This window comes from Salarias fasciatus, chromosome 1, assembly GCF_902148845.1.
Source record: "Salarias fasciatus chromosome 1, fSalaFa1.1, whole genome shotgun sequence".
In the NCBI taxonomy this organism is placed as follows: Eukaryota; Metazoa; Chordata; class Actinopteri; order Blenniiformes; family Blenniidae; genus Salarias; species Salarias fasciatus.
The window spans coordinates 25,651,214-25,661,592 of record NC_043745.1 but is presented as its reverse complement, the minus strand read 5'-3'; the positions used below and the strand labels follow the sequence as shown (position 1 = coordinate 25,661,592).

General features: G+C 43.0%; 1 protein-coding gene across 1 annotated transcript; it reads right to left on the bottom strand.

Moving 5' to 3' along the window:
* Nucleotides 1-9,869, bottom strand: LOC115391267 (dipeptidase 1-like). The gene is made up of 10 exons (XM_030095395.1): nt 9,691-9,869; nt 9,348-9,474; nt 9,065-9,197; nt 8,838-8,988; nt 6,880-6,949; nt 5,328-5,504; nt 3,970-4,054; nt 3,786-3,861; nt 1,204-1,339; nt 1-186 (listed from the first exon to the last, which is right to left on the bottom strand). Exons 1-10 carry the CDS (start codon nt 9,813-9,815, stop codon nt 1-3), a joined length of 1,266 nt encoding a protein of 421 aa, XP_029951255.1. The 5' UTR covers nt 9,816-9,869.
* Nucleotides 9,870-10,379: the final 510 nt, after the last annotated feature.

The following is a 10,379-nucleotide window of genomic DNA, read 5'->3' as shown; positions in this document are numbered from 1 at the left end:
TCAAGCTTTGAATGTGAAGAAAGCCTGGAGAGCCACTGTGAGCAAAAGAGCCAGAGTGCTGAGTGGATGCACAGCTGCAGCGTTTCCAGCGTCTGCATAGCCGTAGCTCGTCCTGCAGCCGTTCTGGACCTCGTCATACGGGATCGGGACGTCGTCGGGGGCTGCGCTGGCCACAGAGTCACGGAACTGACACACACAGAAGAGAAGCTCAGTGTTCAGTCACAGAAACACATAGAGCTTTAGGTCTTAAAAAAAACAAAACATGAGAACATGGAGACCCCATGCCTTTGCTGACTAGCCTTTGTTGTATTAGAAAACTGCAATCAGAGTAAATAGATTTATGTTACACTGCAGACAAGAAACAAAAAAGAAAGTGCATGCACTGTGTGACCTTAAGGAATGGGAACTGATTACAGACCTCCTCATCCACTCACACAAAAAATAGGTCTGAAAATTCTAATAAAACACATTCTGTAAGGAAGAAAGTCAGGATATCATCAATAACCTTTTTTTTCCTGAATGTGCATCAGATGACAGTTTGCACTTTATAATGTGTTGCAAACAGACAGCTTCTGATCCTCCTTTCATACTGAAAAGAAGTATCAAGACTATAAAGAACTTATGTAATTTCTGTTCAGTTTTCCTCCTTTAAAGCTGAGAAATGTGTTCCGTGCCTGAACAGAGGCTCTCACCTCTCAGGGAGGGGGTCTGGTTCGGGGCCTTTCTGTGTAGAGTTTGCACAGGGCCGCGGGAACGTATTGTCTACAGGGGGTGCTGCGCTTTCATCCCCCAGCACCCCTAATTCCCACGGTAATGAGTTTGCATGTTCTCCTTGTGCGTCCTCCCATAATTCAAGCGTGAGTTTCAGGACATTAGTGATTCTACATTGTTGCAGGTGTGAATGTGTCTCTGTGTGTTTGTTCAAAAAATTAGGTGAATCTATGTTTGACTCATTTATGTCATAAAACTGCCAAATATGTTGTGATTTGTTTTGCTCAGTCTTTACAATTTGTATCCACCAGCTGCCAACACCCTAGAGACATGCTCGTTTCATTATTTGGTGACAAAATTAGATAAACACAGACGTAAAAGATGGAAATAGTGTGCAACCCTCTAAAGATCATCTGGTTTGTGTTCCCGCTAAAGCTCCAGGAAGACAGAATCTGCAGGAATGCACAGTCCGTGTTTCCTTTTTCTCCTTACCGCTTCCACCTCCTTCAGGACTCGGATCAGGTTCTCGCCCAGAGCCATCTTGACTTCCTGATCGGTCCATCCTCTCCTCAGCAGTTCGGCCACCAGGTCGGGCACCTTGGACACGTCCTCCAAACCTTCAGGGACTCTGAGAGGACGACACACAGGAAGGATGCTTTCACTTCTCAGTCACACGAAGTGTATGCAGAATTACTTGCAGCCATACTCAGATATTGGAAACTCAGTGATATGTTTCTTCTCGACGTTTCACTTTAGGGTGAACACAAACAAAAGCTATTGTGCTTTCAGCAGATCCTTCTAGAATAAATGGGCTCTCAATGTTGCAAAAAAAAAATGTTGAATACTTCTGTATTGCATCGTGATCTCAGTCTTGGGGTCATTAATTTTTAGCTGATCACATGTGAATTGGATGCAAAGCGAAATCCACTTATATGAGAATACAACTTCACGTTTTGTGATTCAGGCCTGTTGTGAGCCAACATGAGTCTGATTGAAACCGGCTGAAGGATGAACGGTAACTACGTGCAAACATGGATGTGTGTTTTTGTTTTGTTTCTCTCTCTCTCTCCTTGTGAAAACAGACTGGAGACCTTTTGTCAGTGAAGTATTTTACAAGAAGCCATCGAATCGAACATTTTTTTCTCTGTTATTAACCCTGCTGTTTTAAACACGGGCTCCTTCTGCCATCACAGAGAGACTGTTTACCACGTTTTTATGGAGTGCAAGAGGCTCACAGAGTTCTTCACTCTTAATGGTGGCTTTTAATCTTTTTAGCGCTGTCTAGTGAGAGAAATTTCATCATGGGAGCAGGTTAAACAATAAAAAAAACAAAAAAACAAATACCAGCTTTCTCTCAGGAGGAGCCAAGATGGAGACGGACGTCAGCGGGAAAAACGAGGTGGAGAACAGAACAGACATCACAGAGGTGTGGTGAGTCAACATTAAATCCAGACTCTGGCTTGAATGCCATTTTTTTTTAAGCAAAACAATTATTTGAATACTTTAAAAGAGGTCTGGTGTTTTACGATTATTCTGTGCTTGTAGGAAACGCTAAACTACATTTTGCACATTTTTTAATCAATATGACTTTCATTATGACACCGTGGGGTGTGAGGTGCCGCCGCAGCGACTGGCGAGGAAGCACGGTGGGTGGTAGCATGAGGCCACTGGCTCGGCCGAGCAGCTAGTCAGTGATGTGTGTTGTGGGTGGGAGGGGCAGCCTCCTCGTACACCGACCATTACGTGCTTCCTGTCTAGTGGCTAGCGCTGGCGTGAGGCTTCTTTGGACCAGGCAGCACCTGTCCCACTGGGTTGTGGACACCATGCGCCATTCCTATCAGGACACAGGCCGGCCTCTGCCCGAGGGTGTGCATTGCCGTTCCACCAGGGCGGTGTCCACGTCATGGGTCACCCTGAAGGGAGTGCCACTGGACAAGCTATGTGCTGCCGTCGTCTGGACGACGCATGGCACCTTCTCCAGGTTCTACAGGTTAGCCATTGTGCCTCCGCATCCACTGCGTGTGGTACTGGTCCCTGCAGAGGCTTCTCAGTGAGGTTGGTCTCTGGGGTTCCTCGTGACCAAGTTGGCATACGTCATTCCAGTGCTTTAAGCACTGCCTCTGGCGGTCAGTAGGGATTAAAAAGAACGAAAGTTATGAATGTAACTATGGTTCTATGAATCCCGGATGACCGCCAGAGCACTCTGTCACTCGGAATCCTCGTGGTCATGCAAGATGATTCTGTAGGAGCCTAGCCTGGGCAGAGACCCAAACTTGTACAGTTCCTGGGTCCCCCAGGCGTCACGAGTGACGTTGTTGGTATACATACTCAAACTGTGCATACGGGAAGGGAACATTCCAGTGCTTTAAGCACTGCCTCTGGTGGTCATCCGGGATTCATAGAACAGTACTTAGATTCGTAACTTTCGTTCTTGTTCATAATTAAAGGTTGGTGGAGGGAGGTAGTCAATTAGGTGCTCTGGAATACCATTTAGAGTTTGCACCACTTAAGTTGTCTCCAGCTAAAGCTACAAGTTATTTGGTTAAATTTGAGCTTTCTTAGATTTTTAGCTTTGGGATTTTCTTTGTTCTTACTTTTCTACTCTAGACCATCTCGGCCTCGAATCGCACATTGTATGGGCTGTGCATATGTGTGTGTGAGACAAATGTGAATTTTTTTACTGTAGGAGCCATTTATAATTTCTTTGATTTGACCTCTAGGAGGAGCAGGATGGATGGGGACGGCATATCAGGAGCACACAGGTGTGCAAGAGGGACAGCAAAAAGTATTTTGACCGTGTTCACCATGTGTAAGCTCGCCTGGCCCAGCTTTGCACCTGTAAACAGTGGGTCATCTCGTAAGGATGAAAATAAATGGGTTGCCGCACCCAAAGGCTAAAGGTGTGTGGAATATTGATTGAGGATCATTGGAGCATGTGTCCGAAACCGTTTTCCCTCTCCACCCTCACCAGGAACGCAAAATGTATCAGCCCAGATTGGAAATGAGCTGTACATTTACTTTCTAATTTTCTTTTTTCGTGTGCTTTTCTGTTGATCCTGGCAGTTTGTACTCACCTCGTCACGCCGTCGTAATCTCCACCAAACCCGATGATGTCTGCTCCAGCCGTTTTCTTTATATGGTCAAAGTGATCTACAACCAAAACCATAATCTTTAGGATGGGGAGTTTTTAGAGAGGATGATAAATGTTAATATTTAACCAGCTTTACACTCATCCTCACGGTCAACAGAATCATTTACCAGCAACATCTGAGAGTGTGGCTTTCTCGCTGCAGGTCACATAGTCGTTGTAGAAATTCACCATCACGATTCCTCTTTTTTCCTTCTGCAGATGGAGATGGTGACATGACAGAGAAACACTTAATGACCAAGAAAGTCTGATCTATAGGACGGAGGCAAACATGTCCTTTCTGCTTTGGTACACCGGAGACTCTGCAGTGACGGGAAGTGCAGCGAAGCAGTGATTCAGGCCAGGAGATTCGTTCAAGCTCCCGTTGATCCACAGAGAGCATTGACCTCTGAGTCCTCACCTATGTTCCAGAGAGCACATCTTCCTTTGATCCGTTTATTGTTTTATAGTTTTGCACACCTCACGCCTCATTTTATTGGCATGAACTCTTATGCGTGCCTCATCGGAGCCGCTTGTATTTGCTACCTTGTGTGATAATGACTGATTATGGGAGTGAGTTTAATCTAACGTGGACACTGCAGAGGCTGGAACCTGCGAACCTGGAACCACGGCAGGCGGCGAACCGTTTTACCAGCACCAGGCTGTGAAGTGAATTTCCTGCTTTCACATAATCGTAGCACTTAAACTTGTGTAAAAACATTTAGTAAAATGTAATCATATTGTAAATAATGTTTTCCGTGAGAACTCAATACAGAAAGGTTTCAAACGTGGAATCAAAGATAGAAGAAATCTTATGAACAGATGACAATACTAACCACTATTTCACTGTTAGATATGCTTCAATCATTTGAAGGAAGCTAATCTGAGCCGAAGTTTCGCCAAATTACTGAAAAACTGCAAAATTTGTCACTAGACTCTTTTTTTCAGTGCATCAGAACCTGAAGACTTCAACACACTATCTTTATCAAAAAATACTAAAAGGTCACTGTCACTTCAACACAAATGAGAAATGCAGCTCAAATACCATCATTTAAAAAAAAATTTAAAATGAGGAGGATTTTTGTGTGACGATTCTCAATTCTGTCATTTTAATAAAAGATGTACTTTTACGCAAACACAGTTTCATTTGGAATAATTTTGTCAAAGAAATATTTTGTCTTTCCAGTTCCTCATATGATGGAATTTGCTGCTTTATTCAAAATAACTTTTTTCTTCCACTGCTGTAGAGACAAGAAGGAACGGCTTGTATTCGGCCTCTCTTCTGCTTCTGGCTTTACAGGACACAACATATTTGTTAACTAGAAATCATATCTCGAGGTTCTTTTTCTGACATCATGTAATCATGTCTCTTACACAGTTGTCTACTTGATATTTTCTCTGAAATGAAATAGATTTCTATCTAGAGTACTGTGTGAACATTGTGACATCTGAGTGGCCCTCGTCGTTGAGATTCTCTGTGGACACTCACCACTTTCTTGAGGACTTCGTCGGGGACGTTCCTCTTGTGGGGACACACAGAGTAGGCAGAGGAGTGGCTGAAGATGACCGGAGCTTTGGATATGTCCAGCACCTGGTTCATCACCGTGACGGTCACGTGAGCCAAGTCGATCAGCATCCCCAAGCGGTTCATCTCCACAATCAGTTGCTGTTGTTGGAGAAAATCTCCGTCAGTATCTATGATCTGCTCAACTATTTAAAGAGAAGGAAACTCATGAGATCAATATAAGATATTTAAAAAAAAAAAAAAAAAAAGGTTACAATCAATCCAATCAGTTCACCTGTGATAACATTTTTTTAAACCTAAAGGTGTCCTTGCAGGATGAAACAGCTCAAAGTGCTTCAGAGAAAGATCAACTGAGGAATAATAAAACAAATCAGCAATGTACAAGGGCGGACAAAATACAAACCCTGAGAAGAACAACTAAAGAAAAGAACCTATTAAAATGACAGAAAACTAAATTTAATAAAAACAAAGATAAATGAATAAAAACATAGCTATAAGATCAAGTAGCATTAATATATAAATAAAAAAATCACATAATAAAGGTCAAAGCAAAATGAATGATCAGCCATTATGTAACCATGACGATCAATGATGCAGCAGGTTTGCTTCCTGCAGCCGCCTGCTGACCTTTAAAAGTGGTTCTGTATTTCTGTACAGGTGAGTTAGATTATCTGATGTCCTTGTGATCAGTGAAGTTTCAGCACATGTCACTCTTCTTATTTATCAAGAAAAGCAACAATTCCCTTCAGATGTAAAGATCGTGTGATGCAGGGTTGCAGCTTTTTTCACACACAAAAGAAGTTCATTATAGTGAGATAGATATTTGAAGAATTCGTGGGTTGCTGGCCGGAGGGTTGTGGTGTGAAGTCAGTTTTAGAAAGGTCCTTAAATCCAACACTCTCTGTGTGGCTGCTGCTTAGGATTGGATTAAATACAGCTTTCTGTTCTGCAAATAAAAGACTTTGTTCTGTAATGACCTTATGACCTGTGCAGATACTAAACATAAATAAAGTTCCATGTCACTCCTTATGATGGGCTATAAATTCTAACTTTTTAGAGTGGCCACATTTGCAGTTTGTTGAACAAAGATGAAAATCAGGAAGGCTTTAAACCAAACATAAAACACCTTTGAAGAGCTGGGTCTGGGCAGTTCCCACTCTGCAGCAGCACTTTCACCTTTACAGGTTGTGTAACAATGTTACAATGCTGCCATAATTCTCTTGAGGAACATAATTCACACATAAAAGGCCACACATCAAAGTTCCTTTTGATGTATTTATTACTCACCAGATGGAAACCACACAGACTTGATGGAATGAGCACTATTTCTATGTTTTGCTTTAATGTGAACTGATTTCAGCTTAGGCTGATGTCCATGGCAATGTAAAGTTCATTAAACTACACTCAAGGTCAGCTGACAATGAGGTGTGATTTTTTTTTTTAGACACTAATCTGTATCATCCGGAGCTCAGCAAACACAGAATCAGTCACTCGCTGCTCACACTGCTGCACTGACCTTGCCGAATGGAGAGAGACCGTTGTGCTCGGAAGGCTCCGATCCAGTGTCAACAAGCCAGTTATCAGCCCTGATAGGACACAGTGAGGATGGGAACAGTCAAAGTGAATGCTTTTACTTACTAAAGATTGTGTTTTCAACACTGCAGCATGAAGCTCGTGGTTTTCATTACACTTTGTAAATCAAGCTTTCAAACACATTAGATGTGCACACTGTAGTTCACACAGCTGGGAGACAGGATGACATTCAGGTTTTCTTCTCAGTTGCTCATAAAGGCCACATGTTAGGTAACTAAAGCAATCAGTGCTATCTGCAGCTGCTCTTCTCCATGATCATTTAAAGCAACTTTTTTTTAATGAACTTGCGTCTCCTAAACATCTGATACTGCTGCACCCAAACCCCCCAGGAATCCCCCGGACTCTCTGCAGCACAACCTGAGCTGACAGCAGGAACTGAAGCTTTTTGTCTTTCAGCAATAAATTAAGTCCAATGAAGTGTTTTCACTTCACTTGCAGCATTTCTTTTACAGAACATTTTGTTTTATTGTTTTATGGACAGCACTTTAGAGACATTATTGTAGTTTAAATGTGCTTTACAAATGAAGTGGAATGGATTGTTTTCATGCATTCATCTCTTAATAATGCACTTGATTTTGATGTTGTAAGGTAAATCAGTCACATACGGTAGTGGAATGACATTAAAAACATTTATTGAAATCGTGGTTGAAATGGTGAAGCGGTGATGAGCACTGCTAGCCCATAGCCGGAGGATTCATGTTTGATTCTATGCTGAGATATTTTTGTGTCAGGTTTGCATGCCGTCTGTGTGGGTTTTTGTCTGGATACTAAGCAAAGAGAAACCTGTAATACCTGCAATGTTAAGTAAGTGTTTGTGTGTGTGTGTGTGTGTGTGTGTGTGTGTGTTCTTGTATTTCTATCCTTGTCGGGGCCAAATGTCCCCACAAGGATAGCAAAACGTGGAACGACGTGCCTTGTGGGGACCTTTTTCCGGTCCTAAGTAGGAGAAACAGTGTTTTCTTGACCATGTTGTTGTTACTGAAAAAAGTAAAAGTGCAAAAATATTTCTTTAGGGTTAGGCTTTCTTGTGTTGTGGGTTAGGGTTAGGGTTAGGGGCTAGACATGAATGGGAGTCAATGGACGGTCCCCACAAGGATAGAAATACAAGACTGTGTGTGTGTGTGTGTGTGTGTGTGTTCTCGTATTTCTATCCTTGTCGGGGCCAAATGTCCCCACAAGGATAGCAAAACGTAGAACGACGTGCCTTGTGGGGACCTTTTTCCGGTCCTAAGTAGGAGAAACAGTGTTTTCTTGACCATGTTGTTGTTACTGAAAAAAGTAAAAGTGCAAAAACATTTCTTTAGGGTTAGGCTTTGTTGTGGTGTGGGTTAGGGTTAGGGTTCGGGGCTAGACATGAATGGGAGTCAATGGACGGTCCCCACAAGGATAGAAATACGAGACTGTGTGTGTGTGTGTGTGTGTGTGTGTGTGTGTGTGTGTGTGTGTGTGTGTGTGTGTGTGTGTGTGTGTGTGTGTGTGTTTCACTCAGAATGAGCTCAGATCCAGCAGCTGGGAAACCTAACTGGACTGAAGCAGGTAAAATTACATTAAACAGGTAAACTAAGCAACATCGCTGTTCATTATAACAGTGAAAAAGGTCCAAACTATTTTTGAAGAGTTGCTACTAGTGATCTGTCCAGGCTGTATGACTTTGGATGGTTAGGGTTAGGATTAGAGGGTTGGGGTTCGAGGGTTAGGGTTACGGGCTCACAGGAGCCAACTGAACCATTCTGGTCAGACCTCTTGTCAAATTCAGGGGCAACATACATTCCAGTTTCATCTTAGGTATACTGAACCAGCAAAATAGTGCCATAACCCTCATTTATTTGAATGCACTGAGTGTGTGTGTGTGTGTGCAGATTTTGTGGCGCTGCTTCTCACCAGGGCGTGTTGCAGGAGTGTGTGAGGGTGAGGTAGCGGACCCCGAGATCATACATGATGCGCAGAGTGCCCAGACTGCTGTCGAGGGAGTGACCCCCCTCCACCCCGATCAGACTGGCGGTCCTGTTGCTGTGGAATGCGTCCAGGATGTCTGCAGACATGACAGCAGATGTTGGACCCCGCCGGGAAGCAGAGCGTCGTGAACTGTGCCGTTCAAAGAGTCTCACCTTGAGCGGTGTAGGCAAACTTGAAGGTTTCTGGGTATTTGTTGCACATCCTGTGAACCACGTCAATCTGCTCCAGAGTCTGTCTGACGGCGTCTTTGTACTGCGTGTCGCAAGGGACGTAGGCTGACCAGAACTGAGAGAGGAAGAGAGGAGAGTCAGAGGTTTTCTGGTATCTCCAACAAGCTCTCTTGAAAGATGTGCGATCTGAGAAGTAAAGAACATGCTGTCCTTGAAAAAGAAGAACCAAGTTCTTTAAAGTTCTTGCTCTGTGTTCTGCCCGTACCTGAGCTCCGAGCCGTCCTGCCTTGATCTTGGGGATGTTGGTGTGTGTTGTGCTCAGTGTGTTAAGATCCACTTTGCTGATCTGGTTATTAAATTGTTTTCGAAACTGCCATGGTAGATCATTATGACTGAGGGTGGGAAAAAAAAAAAAAAAAAAAAATCAAAGGTCACATCTCCAAAGAGCTAATTTCCTAAAACTGACATCATTTGACAGCCTGGAGCAAAACTACTGGTTTTGTTGAATCAGCTCCAGAAATTGCTTCCATGCATGAGCTTTCACGACAGACTTTAACTGCTGCCGTGGGAAACAGCAGAGAACATGAAAGAGAGCTTTTTCCACTTACCCATCGATGAGCGGCGTCTCAGACATCAGCCTCAGAGCTCGGTCCAGTGCTTCATCAGCCACAGTAACTGCAAAGTTACTCATCAACAGCATCAAACCCAAAGCTAGCATCTCTTTAGGTAACATTTCTTCAACTTTTACTTACAATTTAATCCACTGCTATGCTTTTTTTTTTAATTTATTTATCTTGCCTTTAAAAAGTAAGACCCAACTTTACACTGTTTACTCCTTTTGCCCTCTTACTCAAGTAATCCTGATTCTAATACTTGAGGTCCTTGAGTCGAGCTTGAGCTGGTTCTCGCTGCAGTCTGTTTCCGTGACTTCTTGCCTTTAAATAACAGCTCTGCCCGTTGCTCCTCCTCTGCCTTCAGTCTGTTTCTCATTACAGCGTCAGTGGTTATAAAAGCAACACAGTAGCCTAATAATTTCTACTATCTCAAAAGTTGTTATTCTGTGCATCGTGGTTAATGTATAATGAACCGTGAGACTGACTTTTTTTTTAAGTTTACTATTTAAGCTGAGGACAATGTTATCTCATGTCTTTCTTGTTGGACCTGGGAACTTTGTGAAGCTCAGCATGTGGCTGAAAGTATCACAGCAGTCAGAGAATATTCAAACAAAATTACATGTCCCTCACATGAACTGAAAACTATCCATAATCACAGGCTCACGAAATAACTATACACAATT

Excerpts from the sequence above, each read along its gene's own strand:
- LOC115391267 (XM_030095395.1), bottom strand. The coding sequence starts at position 9,815 with ATGTTACCTAAAGAGATGCTAGCTTTGGGTTTGATGCTGTTGATGAGT. Across the intron at positions 4,055-5,327 it reads ACGAAGTCCTCAAGAAAGTG|AAGGAAAAAAGAGGAATCGT; the intron begins GTGAGTGTCCAC and ends CTCCATCTGCAG. Across the intron at positions 1,340-3,785 it reads GATTACGACGGCGTGACGAG|AGTCCCTGAAGGTTTGGAGG; the intron begins GTGAGTACAAAC and ends TCGTCCTCTCAG.